We start from the raw sequence: 14259 nt of genomic DNA on the forward strand, positions 1-14259 counted from the left end.
TGTCGAGTTAACACTCGGACAACCTTTTACCATTCAAGGTCACTGTGACTTTGATCTTGAACCCCAAAAACAATAAGGGTCAGCTACTGGTCAGGCCCAACCGTCAAGTCAAGAATGAGGGCCATGGGTGCAGGCATTGTCGAGTTATCACTCGGACAACCTTTTACCATTAAAGGTCACTGTGACCTTGATCTTTGACCCGATGAGCCCCAAAAACAATAAGGGTCAGCTACTGGTCAGGCCCAACCTCCAAGTCAAGAATGAGGGCCATGGGTGCAGGCTTTGTCGAGTTATCACTCGGACAACCTTTTACCATTCAAGGTCACTGTGACCTTGACCTTTGGCCCGATGACCCCCAAACACAATAGGGGTCATCTACTGGTCAGGCCCAACTTCCATATCAAGTTTGATGACCATAGGTCTAGGCATTTTGGAGTTATCACTCGGACAAACTTGAAAATTATTTTACCATTAAAGGTCACTGTGACCTTGACCTTTGACCCGATGAGCCCTAAAATCAATAGGGGTCATCTACTGGACAGGCCCAACTTTCATGTCAAGTTTGATGACCATATGTCCAGGAATTGTTGAGTTATCACTCGGACAAGCTTTGGTCTACCGACGGACCGACCGACCGACCGACATAACGACATGCCTGTGCAAAGTAATATACCCCTCTCCTTCGAAGGGGCGCATAAAAACACAAATTGATGGCCTGGCGTCAGCTTCTTGTTTAAATTAAAAGTAACGGTTTAGGCGACGGAAGCCCCTTGACATCCCCCGTTTTAATTAAAGTATGTCATTCAAAAGCAAGTTTGAGTTTCCAGACAAAGTATGAATAGGCAATATACTAAAAGGTAGTGCTTCTTCCAAATGTAAGATTACCTAATAACATAAAACAATTACCAGATATTTATTACATAACATTAATTTAGTACTATGGCCTTTGCATAGCATAATTGCACTTATGAAAGCTTTTAAAATATGATTGACAGTTACATTAAATGTAGCGTAAGGGATGTTTATCGGCCAATACTATTTTTATTTTTTTTATTTTTATGCACATTTCTATTAATTAACATTGAACGTGAATTCAGAAAATGAATTTTGTTTGATACAATTTTGTTTATTTAACACTTTACAAGTTATTTTCATCCAGAAAATATATTTAAAATCATCATATGAACATGCAACAGGCGGCGCTTACTTTTATTGAAAATCGACATTAATGCTATTGAAATCGAATGTTTTCTAGCTTGATTGTATTTCAAATGATACTTCCGATAGTGTTAATGCAAGTGAATCAATCAATCAAATCAATTTTAACAAATTAAGGAAACAATTTTGTCTAGATGCAATCTGTTAAATTATCTTTAAGTATTTGGAGCATAAATACAAAGTTGCAAAAGAAGTTTTATAGTGTGTAATATATTTGTTATCATAGTAACCTGCTCTGTACCGGACGCTTCTAAAACTTATTGGGCAACGATTGTTTACAACACGACAGTAACGTACACATGTGCAGGAGGCCACATCCATACTGATGGCAATTTAGTAAGGACATGTCAAACCGACGGTCAATTGGACGGTTCTTCTCCAATTTGCACTCGAGGTATGTGGGGTATATGTATAACACATTCGTGTACTGCTTTGTGGAAAACATATTCACATTCTTATCGATTTTACATGCACAAAACACTGTTTTCAGTTTAAAATGAGAACAATTAAGACCTTATTTGCTTAAATTAACCTGTTTTTAGTGAAGGCTTACGGTTGTTAAAGAATAATACATAGCAAACCCAAGTATCACCATTCGCATTCGGTATTTTCTTTATATTGTCAGCCAAATCATTTGTTTTCGTAAAAAAGAGCCCGTGCAAAATTAATTTTTAATAAAAATGGACTGCTCAAGAATAAAAACGAATTTTTTGTACACCATTTGAATTTAATTTTGATTTCTGTCCTATTTCAAATGATAAATATTATATTGTGAATATATATTTCAAGAATTTTCGAATCAATATTAAATGTTAACCTTTGAATTAAGGGTATTTTATACACAGATTGTGGCACAGTACCAGCAGTGCCTAACAGCACGTCTACAGCCCCAACAAACACACTCCTCGGTGCACGTGTAACGTACTCGTGTAATTCTGGATATACGTCGTCGGGTGCAGGGACCATTGAATGCTTGACAAGCGGTTGGGCTACACGACCAGCCTGTCTTCCAGGTACGATGCGCAAGAATATAAGAATTAGTGTATTGATTTGTTTCAGCAAATGCAACGTTTAGTTTGACTTTTTCCACAATGTAATATCCGTTTGAAATATGATCGGACTGATGAGTTTCGTTTTTAAATTACATTCATTTGTAGATGCAATTAGAACAATAGTAAAATTTTCTTGGGATATCTAGCTTAAATTGTATATTTAAATATCCAAGGATTTGCTGTTTTATATTCGTTACCATAGCAACCTGCTCTGTACCGGACGTAGAAGACGCTTCCAAGGATTCGGGAGCAACTGTTGTTTACAACACGACCGTTATGTACACATGTGCAGAAGGCCACATCCATACTGATGGCAACTTAGTTTGGACATGTCGAACTGACAGCCGATTGGATGGTTATTCCCCAACTTGTACTCGAGGTATGTGGGCTCTATGTATAAATATTAGGCTACTGGCTTGTGGAATCCACTTATTCCAATTAATTATTTGTCTGCCTGCACAAAAAAACGCTTTCAGTTTAGACATGAAAATCCACAGCTCTGAAAACATTTTTTTTTTGTGTTTTGAATTTTGTTTTCTCAAATAAAGAAGTTCATCATACATGTATTGATAAGGTATGCAATAGTCGTGTACCCATAGAAATCATGAGAAAGTATATGAGTTTTCAATTTGTTGGTGTTAGTTTAGAAAAAGTATTAAGAAATGTTAGTTTGTAGTATAAAGCAATGTGGATGAAATTCATATTCTTAAATTGGTGTTAAATTGCTTTTTATAATAATTAGAAAGAAAACACAAAATTAATAACAATTGCAGTAATCATGAACTAAGAATATTAAGTGCTAGAGTCGATCTATCATTAAATGTATGCATTTCATTTTTGGCCATAGCTTATGTATTTTCCGTTTGCGGTCTCTTTGAAAAATTTGGAACAAAAACCTCAAAGATAGGCGTATTTCCTTCGCATTTTGATTTGACAATAAAGTATTTTGCAAGAAGTGTTACAAAGATAATTGCATAATCATATTTTCCGTCTAATGACTAGAAGTTACAACAAGTGTTCGCTGTAATAGATGTATCAACCTCAAATGTGCGTGTTAGGAAGCGTATTATTTTGTTCGGTTGGCGGTCCCAAAACATAAAAATATGCTTTTTCGAATCTATGTTACATTGAGCAAAACTCACAACGACTACAAGAACTAATATTGTGTCGATATAGTATACTGATATAAGGCAGTATTCTAAGAAGGTTTTTGTCCTGAAATGCTCTTAATTTGCTATCAATGCGAAGTATGAATGATTGGGTATAAAAAAATCCAATTAAAATCATTTACACCTAGTTCTGCCTCCCATATTGCTTCTCTTTCGTTTTACTCTGGTTTCTGGTTAAAAATGTGTTTCTGATATACTAGCTTGCAAGGTTTAGTATTTTCAGTTACCTTATTTAGAAAAAAATGGGACGGAGTAGTTCATTGCCTCTTACTTTTAATTCTGATTTCTAGTTTTAAGTAATACATTCCAAAAGCGTAAAATGTTCCATTTAAAGTATCATTTTCAACTTGGTTTATATCATATAGTCTGTGTAAGTCCTCAAAATTGTAAAACTGCTTTTGTCTAAAGTTATATAGATGCTTAATATATTGTACGCCTTTGCTGTACCAATTCTTATAGAAAATGTGTGTTCGTTTTGTTGTCAAATGTAAGTGTTGAGCCAAATAGTTCCTTTAGCTATAAAGTTTACTTCTTTGCTAAACATTACACTTGTCCATGGTTAATTTTGGTCTAGATAACATTTGGAAATAAAGTATTTTCCAAATTTAACCATCATATTTTCATATATTTTAACTCATTTTGAATCTTTCTTAAACAAAAGCCGTTTAATCCAGCTGTATGTTATTGCACATTCGAATTTTAGATTGTCTAGCAGTTTCAAACCTCCATTTTCATTATTCTCCCATAGATATTTGAACATGTTTTCTTTAATATCATTTAATATGTATTTGAAGGTGATTTAAGAACTATAAATGGGTATAATAACTTTGGAATTGCAAACGTTTCGAAACCATTATGTATCCTAAAAGCGAAAGATTCTATTTTTCCATTATTCTAAACAGGCTTTAAATTTAAGCATTTTATGTTTCAAATTTAATTCATCTATGGCTTTTGCATTTTTACTGAATATAATTCCTAGTGCCTGCGCTTGGTTTATGTTCCATTTGTAATTGCAATTACAGAATCTTGTTTTGTTATCTTTCAGTGATCCTAGCCTTGATTGAGCACTTTGATTTATTTACATTTAATCCTAATATATTTCCATAATTATTTTAAGTTTTAATAAGAGTGTCGAAAGAGTTTTTGATCCATTTAAAATGAAACTAGCATCGTCCGCAAAGAGTGTTTGTTTTAGGTCAATATTGTTAACCTTAATACCTTTAATATTCTCATTATTATTGATTTCAAAAGACAATAGCTCGATGCAACAAATGAATAAAAACGGGGAAAGAGGTTAGCCTTGTCCGACACCTGAAAACATAAAGGTCCAATGAAGACCGTTTTTAATGTACTTACATATTTTTTATCGCTAGCCCACCTTTTTTTGTTCAATAAATGTTTACCAAAAGTCTAAACATTCGCATTTTGTATATCACATTGATTTGGTAAAACAGATCAATTTATTTCGTAAAAATACTGAACCCGTGCAAAATGTTCATATAATAATAATGGAAAGCTCAAGGTTTAAAACGAATTAATTGGACACCAATTAAATTTAGTTTAATTATCATCGTAGCTTAGATTGTGAATAGTATTTGTTTTATTTCATGAATCATAAAGGTTTATTAGACTGAGTTTACCGATGCATAAACTCTTGTGTTTATTTTTTACATCACAATACACTTGTATTGTTAGCATAATAGAATAAGAATATTAAAAGCAACATTAAATATATAATTTCAATCATGGGATATAAGTTCAATAGATAGATTTTTCTTTTTCAATAACGTTTTTTATACACAGAGTGTGGCACTGTACCAGCGGTGCCTAACAGCACGTATACAACCCCCACAAACACACTCCTCGGAGCACGTGTAACGTACTCGTGTAATTCTGGATATACGGCGTCGGGTGCAGAGACCATTAAATGCTTGACAAGCGGTTGGGCCACACGACCAGTCTGTCATCCAGGTACAATACGAATTAATATAACGAGTAATTATCAATTTCGAATTTAGTAAATACACCTATTTTAGCTATTGCATAGTTTAGTTTGATTGTCTCTACAATGTAAAATCCGTCGGAAAATTGATCGAATATATGATTCTGTTTAATTCCATACATAAATTACAATTTGACAAATAGTTGCAAATATAATAGATGTACCAGTTTCTAGCTATATGCAGCTAAAATGTTTTGTCTTCTCTAGACACACTCTGTATTTACTGAGGTATATGTTTTTTATTTACTTTTTTGGCATTTCATTTTCATTTTCAAAATAAAATAAGATATTTTTCACTAATGTAATAAACTGTGCCCACCAGACTAGTGTTTATATCCGACAATACCTAACCGCCATCTAAACGGAATTTAAATTACTTCAAGACAACGTAATATTAGACTGTGGAATTTCAATCTTTAGATGGCGTCCCAAAATGTTTTAAAAGTGCAGGTTAAAAATCAGATATACTCATATCATACATTTGGCATTTATATTTTTGAATTGACATCCAACTGTCGATATGTTTAATGGGTTATTTAATGTTAAAATAAATGTTGATAAATACTAGGATAATTGTGAAATTCAGTAATAACATAAACCGGTTCAACCAACCAGTAAAGCCCATATTTCCGCCGAGCGTTCCAAGACGGTTAATCCAACATATATTCATACTATGATCTATAACACTTATGTGGTGACCATATTGTCTTGCCACTGACAGCAGTTATAAACAGTAGTATATCTGCAAAGATCGTTTCAGATACGTTAAACGAAGCATGTGTTTTACCTATATATAAAACTCGGATAGAGAAAACCAGAATAGTTATAGATCCATCTCGTCCCGCGACAATCTAAAAAATATTTGAAAAACATAAAAACATAATTCCTCAACTGAAAATGTACTTGACAAGTATTAATATATTATCCAAAAAAAATCCGACAAAACCATTCCTGTCAATCTGCACCTTTTAGAATAACTAATGATAGGCTGAACGCATTTGATAATTACAAAGCCGTTGGAATCTTATTTCTTGATTTAAGAAAAAGTCTTTAATCCATTATATCATGATATTCTACTTCATAAGCTGTAAATATATCACTTTTTGAAAAATAACAATTATGGATATCATACCAAAAAATGGAAAAAAAACCCATTCAATCTTAAAATTTGACCACCAAACGCAACAGAGAAACATAAACCAGCAACAATTTTAAACAACAACAAAATTTGCATACTTAAAGTTTCAAAAAAAAAAAAAATGAAATGAGTAATGCTAAAATTAAACTATCTACAATGAAGAATAATTTCTAACGTCCAAATTCACAAATATCTTTACTGATATTGGTATTTCAATGGCCATATAATGAAAGCTACAACAAACAATTGAATTCCATTAATAAACAATGAAGTACTGAATATAAAAAAACATATCCACCTAACAAAGTCAAGTGCCACAGGGCTCCATACTTGGTCGTTTGGTATTTTGTAAATCAAATATAATATGAATATGTTAGAAGCCTTCAATTTCACAAGGTTTATTTTTTTAACTCATATATAATGTCCGGTAAAGCCAAACAAGAAGCTAACACATACAAGAAAAAAACACTACACTGAAAAAGAGTTGGAAAAGGATTTAAAAAGACATCCAAACTTCTTGTTCGACTTAAAGTGATGACTTTTGAAAATCGAATCAAATACCACACCCAAATTAGATTTAAAACACAACACATGAAACGCTCATTCATTTATAATAGCGGACTCTTTGGTCAAGAACAATTTACCTGAAATTTTGCAATATGCTTTGACGGAACAATCTTTCAAATCAAAATGCAAGACATAAGTTCTTAACATACAATCTGTTTGATTATAAATATAATCTTAGGCACGTAAATCATTATGCCTATGGTGGCTAATTTGGCTATTAATAGCTTGTTTGTTAAATTGATACTGTTAAATTTAAAAAGGAAATTTTATATATAATTTTATTTCGCACGAGCTACAAATTTAATCGCAACAGAAAAAGAGAAACGAAACCAGCAACATATATTTACAGTTTTAAAAAAAGTAATTTAAAATAAGTATCGTTAAACTTAAATACCTGAAATAAAGAATAATGTTCAAAAGATATAATATCTTTAGTGCTTCTGGTGTTTTTTAATGTCTACATAATTTAATCCACATGAAATAATCAACGGACTATATGAGCACTAATTAACTCCAAAAACACTTTCAGAATTATTCCCACTAACGGTTGAAATGAAATCGTCAGATGATAATCAAATAAAATCAAAGATTGTAACAAAAAGAAATTCTTATAAACGTTTTAACATTTTACAGAAACTTTAACTTTTACAAGCATAACAATTCACAGAATATTGCCGGTAGATACAAAATTAAAATGTTCCCGTACAATCTACATCCTTTAACATTCATGAACATTCTCTAAACACTTATAAATATATTGTTTATTCTAAAACATATATACATTCAATAAACAGAACATATCGTACATTTTAGACAAATCTTGACAACTTACCCCGTCCAAGAAAAACATAGGGCAGCAAATAGTAAGATAAAATGAATCTAGGTCACCATGCATAGAAAACTCGATTAGTAAACAATAAAGTACTGAATCAAAATTCGTATACAATCGTTACATGATATTAACCAAGCTAGCCCTGAATAAAAACACAAACATTTATACTTAATTGGTTTGCTACATTTTAATGACAACTGTTTGCAGCAAAATACATGTGTTCAGAAATTTGCAATTAAACTGTGAGTAATGAAGAATTACATGTAAAACCGTTTCAGATGTAGGCTATGACTGTACGGACATTACCTGTGCTGACCCCAATGCTGTTTGCGATGGTGACGCTCTACTGTGTTCGTGTCCTACTGGGTTCTTTGATAGTAACGGAGTCGCTCTTGGTGGGACGTGTGAAGGTACGTTTTGTTGCATTGTATGGATAATATTGATAGATTCAACTCATGTATTTTATGTTAAACTTGCATTTAATTTTTAAGTCTTTGGAACTGTTTTGTGTAAGTGGTTTTGTACAAAGAACAAACAAGGATAACTTTACTATTTCTTCAGCACTTTTAGACATAGTGCATTCCACGCCGCTTACGGAGCCACGCCTTCGGTATATTACCAGAGTTTGATTGAAAGTTTAGTTTCTCTAAACACTTCGATAAACCACTTCACAAACCCACCGCCTGATGGAGCACTGTCAAAACTTTATTTTGGAAACAGGTTTGTCATATATTTGAGGAAACTAATTCTGGTAATAAAATGAAGGCGGGGTTCTAAAAGTGACATATACTGCCCTTTGAATCATTTTAAATTATTTGTTCTTCATTCGAAACAAAATTTTGCCTTCAAGCGTAGCATTGATGATGTAAACAACACTGGTTGAGGATCTAAGTCTTATGTTAGATAATTTAAGCTAGTTATCTGGATATGAGCCTATTCACAAAAATATATCCCGAGCTAACCCTGAGCAGACTTGCTGATGATTCTGTGCTTCTCGTTCCAGACAAACATATATTTCATTTTGCTATGAATATGTGTCTAAAATCCTTCGTACCTATATGCCCCGTATAGGGACCGCACTTGACAGTACTCATGCTTATGTTGAAGACTACCTCTGACTGATGCTAGGTGCCAAATATATAATTCCTTCCTTTAAAACGCAATGAGTCCCGGGGAGGGTCGAAACCTAACGAAATGTTAGTTTTTTTCGCAAGGTTTGGCAGATATGCTAAATACCAAATACCTAACAGGATGGGTTTAAGCGTCTTTATTTATACAGAAACAATCATACCCAGGGCGGGGCTTTAAATACGACATGACCTTTAAATACGAAAATTGTTTGAAGAATTTATGAATTTAAATAATCTTGTATCAATCCTTTTAACCTCTCTGTTGATTGTTTGAATAAAACACTTTTGCTTATTTTTTAAATGTAGTTTTTAAGAATAACAAAATCACTACCTTCAGAGGTGCACGTGGATAAATCAATTTAAATATATTTGACATTATGATTAAATCATTAGAAAAAAAGCTTATTTATGGCACGATATCTTAAATTAAATGGGTAAAAATAATGGAACATTTTGATCGGGAAGTTTTTGAGATTCGATAATCTTAAATATACTATAACGTAAAGGATTATAGTTTAGTTTTGTCTACGATCGTAATTTCTTTTACTGAATGAGCACCAAAAGCTATTATTTCACGAGTTAAGTTGTGTAAAGATTGAAACGTAAATGCAGTTGATAAATGACGTCATTTTCGGAGTGTAAACTCCGAGTAATATCGTGTAAAAGCTAAATGAAGTTTCTTCGCTTAAGTATGCGAACAGTCCATTAAAATGAGAATAATCGACAAATGTGTTAAAAAAAATAATTTCAGAAGACCCGTATCAAGTCTCGTTTGGTGTATTAGCATGCTACGCGCTCGTGACTGTTACGTTTTTATACACGTAAGGCAGGATGTAATGAAAGCCTCCTATCATAATAACCACTATAGATCTGTGCATGCTACGTTGCCATGCAATCATTAAATAAACATTTGTTTTTCTTAAATGACTCGGTCAATTGAAACTGTTTCAGTCAAATCTACTGAAGTATCTGCGGTGTTAATAGCTGTTCCGATTGCATGTGTGGTGGTTGTGATTCTGGCTGTGACCACCGCTTGCGTCTTCAAGCAACAAAGAAATCGAATTGAAGCTGACCAGGGAAAAAGTAACAACAGAATCTCGGAAAGAAATGCCATAAGTCTGCAAACGTTCGTATCAGAGCAAGACACAATATACGAGAACACAGAACTTAACGTTGAAGCATGGAATGATTATGACGAGATTTGATTTCGTTTTCGTTAAACTGTAAATATATTTTTAATAGGAGTCAATGTGTACATATATTTTGCAATGATTATTTCATTTGATTAACATTATTGTTCATAATCAGTATAAGTTTCACATTGAATGGCCCTACATATTTTCTTAAAGTTATACATGCTTTATGAAATATTGGATGAATAATGGAGGCTTTAAGTTATGTTAAAATAGAATGTTCGTATGTAAAACCATCAAAGCTAGAACTAACATTTTATTTGCAGCTTAAAAACTTCACTCGAATGTGTCATGTGTTTAATAAGTGAGATAATGAAATGCTTTGTCACGATTAAGAGTATCTGCAAATCGATTAGATGTAAACGCCTCTAGAAGGCACAAACCAGATGCAACACCACATTGTTATATAATATGTATTTCATTTAATGTACTTGATGATGATATTCGTTTCATATTAGAATGTCAATTGTATGAAGATTTAAAAAAACAAACAAGATATGAAAAAATATTAATATACTTGTTCAAGTATATTTCAATTGATTGAAATATACTTATCAGAAAAATGTCAGTTGTAATAGAAATATTTTTGTCTATGTGCATAAAGCAATGGAAGTAATGTAACATTTACCATGAATTACTAACGCTATAAGATTGGTGTGATTTTTTTGCTTCGTGATTTGCTTGTGCAATATATATTGTTGCTACAATTTATCTTGGAATATGTATTTATGCGATCTATATTGTTCCGTGCCTAAATCTTGAAATATGTTTGTCATCAGCTTAAATTTACTCATGGGTATTTTGCCTTGATTTTTTATGATAAATAAACTCTGAACTCCATAATCGATGTGAAAATACGCCCCCAAAATTATAAGCATTGGCATAGCATTATTTTTGAATGCTATATAATTTTAATAATGATAATAAAATCGATTATTTTTTGAAGGATATGATGTTGCTGTTTAAAATTCTTCAATTGGGTTTATTGAAAGCATTGACAAAAAATGACCTACGAATTTATACACCAATGACGATTTGCTTATCGCACGACTTGTGAACGCACAGCGCAAAATAGTTCAGTTTAAAGCTGCATACATAATGGTTTGTGCGTCAGTTTATAACTACTGTGACTATTGCCAGTATATAACTACTGTGACTATTGCCAGTATATAAAAACTGTGTCTATTGCCTGTATATAGCTATTGTGACTATTGCCAGTATATAGCTACTGTGACTATTGCCAGTATATAGCTACTGTGACTATTGCCAGTATATAGCTACTGTGATTATTGCCAGTATCTAGCTACTGTGATTATTGCCAGTATCTAGCTACTGTGATTATTGCCAGTATCTAGCTGCTGTGATTATTGCCAGTATCTAGCTAATGTGACTATTGCCAGTTTATAGTTACTGTGACTTTTGCCAGTATATAGCTACGAGACTATTGCCAGCATATAGATACTGTGACTATTGCCAGTATATAATTAGTGTGACTTTTGCAAGTAAACAACTACTGTGACTATTACCAGTATATAACTACTGTGACTTTTGCCAGTAAATAGCTACTGTGACTATTGCCAGTATATAAATACTGTGATTATTGCCAGTGTATAGGTACTGTGACTATTGCCAGTATATAATTACTGCAACTACTGCAAGTTTCTCGTTATTGTGACTTTTTCAAGTATCTAGCTACTATGAATGTTGCCATTATATTGTTTTTCAGACTATTGCCAGTTAATTACTACTGTGACCATTGCCAGTTTATAACTACAGTGACTATTGCCAGTTTTGAATATTTCAAGCAAACCTTCTTAAGTTCTGCGGTGGTAATTGCTATTGCGCATGCATTTGTGTTGGCTCTGATGCTGGTTGTGACCACTGCATGCTTCACCAAGCAACGAAAAAAGCGACGGGAGATTGACCACGGAAATACTTACACAAGCGTCAGAGAAAGAAATGTCACAAGTCTGCAAACGTTCGCAATCGCGATGAACATGAATACGAGTCACTACAGCACTCACTCTACCAGAACACAGAAGCTAATGGTCATAAATGTAGTGTTAACGACGAAATTTGATTATGTTTTCCTTAATTTGTAAGTCGATTTTTTATGGAGGACAATGTGCATGAATATATTTTGCAATGATAATTTCATTTTATTTTCGTTATTGTTCATAATCAAAATTCGTTTCAGTTTTGATTGCCCTACAATTTTATATAAATATTGTGTTTTTAGCTGTATGATTTGCTTATGCGATTTATATTGTAAATTGAATGTAGTTTTAAATATGTGTGACATAATTAAGTGTTTACTAATGGGCATTTCGCCTTGATATGTTTTTTTAAATGAATTGTGAACCCTTTAATCGAGAAGAAATGACGACCGAAAAAAAAGTGAAAGAATTTGCAATAGCATTTAATTTAAAAGCGCTATTACTTTCATAAAAATGTGTAATTTCCAAAGCGTAAACTTTTTATGTGTTAAAATTGTAACAAATAATTTAAAAATGATAATGCATTAAAATATAAACATCTATAAAATCTTAAAAAACTATTCTCCATTTTAATAATACCCAATCACTTACAATAATGATACTAGATTGTTCAATACTTAACCATTCATGGTATTATTGCAAAATAATTATGAAACATTTTTCTAAACCATTTTCTATTTTCTACTCAAAGGATAAATGTTTATGTTCCTAACAGTGAAATTCTATTTTTTATGTTCTGCTATGCCATTTCCAATTATGCATTCTAAAATACTTCTGGCTTAAAATATTAAGACAACTGAATCTCTTTCAATAATGATACTTAATTGTTTTAAAATAAACCATGGTTCAAATTTACACAATATTTACTTAGCATTAAGTAACTTCTACTCTGTTTTTGAAATACCGTTTTCCATTGTTATGTTGGTATTTATTAAATCTGCTTTCCTGTGTTGTATCCAAGGCTTTGTATATTTTCTAATAAGATGTATTGCTTTCAATATGTACACTCTATAATAAAACATTTAATAACGAATCTTTAGCTGTTATATAAGAGCGGCTTGGCTAACAAAAAACAATTATACAATTTGCCAGCAAACTGCCGCATACAAAAACACTGCGTAAAAACTAACATAGGGTAAATAAAACTGCCAACCCTTATCCGACAACACAAAAAAACACCTGAATGTGCCGATATTAACCAAGCAAATGTGGTCTAGGGAGACCTTATCCGACCACACAGAATACAACTTCCGTACATACGGAGTTTACGAAGTCTATATACTTTCCGACCACATTGAAAACGACCTCCCTACTGGTGCTGATATTTACCAAACACACGGGATCTAAGGGGGCTTTATTTTATCCGAACACGCAGATTACAACCTCCGTACAGATGCCTTCATTAAATTAACAAACGGAGTATACGAAGTCTATATACTTTCCGACCACATGGAAAACGACATGTGTCAACATGAACTAGGCCAAGAAGTGTGCGGGGACTACGTCTTTTCAAACAAAACATCCGACCATAGTCCTTAATGTACCAACATAAACCATTCTAGCACACCGGATAGGCGTTTCCAATGAATTCAGCCGTGCTGGAAATCCCTATCTGGCACCCCATGCTAGATGAGTCACGCGCTGTGACGCAATATTTTTTATTTCTTTTATTATTTACTTTAGGCATAATAATAGGTCAATAGATGGTTTCTATAAACATAAACTTTCACAAGAATTTAGCTTAAAAACTGACAAAATAACACTTAAAAAACGTTTTATTGAAGGAAAATATCATCGCACGCGTTTTTTGGTGAAATGGAAGATATGAAAAAAATATCAATCATGTGTGTCCGGTCCAAATAAAACAATCCGACCCCGGTAATTCGGCAAGCCTCGTAACCTGGCAACGCAGGTGCCCTCGGGTGGGATTTGTTCAATCCGGACCGGAAACACATGATATA

At 32.8% G+C, this 14259-nt stretch overlaps 1 protein-coding gene across 1 annotated transcript in view; it reads left to right on the forward strand.

Moving 5' to 3' along the window:
- Window positions 1-11598, forward strand: part of LOC128239127 (deleted in malignant brain tumors 1 protein-like) — a 68151-nt gene extending 56553 nt beyond the window's left edge. The window contains exons 15-20 of the mRNA XM_052955612.1: window positions 1445-1612; window positions 2064-2231; window positions 2473-2649; window positions 5243-5410; window positions 8257-8388; window positions 10060-11598. Of these exons, the coding sequence (XP_052811572.1) occupies window positions 1445-1612; window positions 2064-2231; window positions 2473-2649; window positions 5243-5410; window positions 8257-8388; window positions 10060-10313 (1067 nt within the window). The 3' untranslated portion in view covers window positions 10314-11598. The remainder of the gene's footprint in view (window positions 1-1444; window positions 1613-2063; window positions 2232-2472; window positions 2650-5242; window positions 5411-8256; window positions 8389-10059) is intronic.
- Window positions 11599-14259: the final 2661 nt, after the last annotated feature.

This window comes from Mya arenaria, chromosome 6 (genome assembly GCF_026914265.1).
Source record: "Mya arenaria isolate MELC-2E11 chromosome 6, ASM2691426v1".
Classification (NCBI taxonomy): Eukaryota; Metazoa; Mollusca; class Bivalvia; order Myida; family Myidae; genus Mya; species Mya arenaria.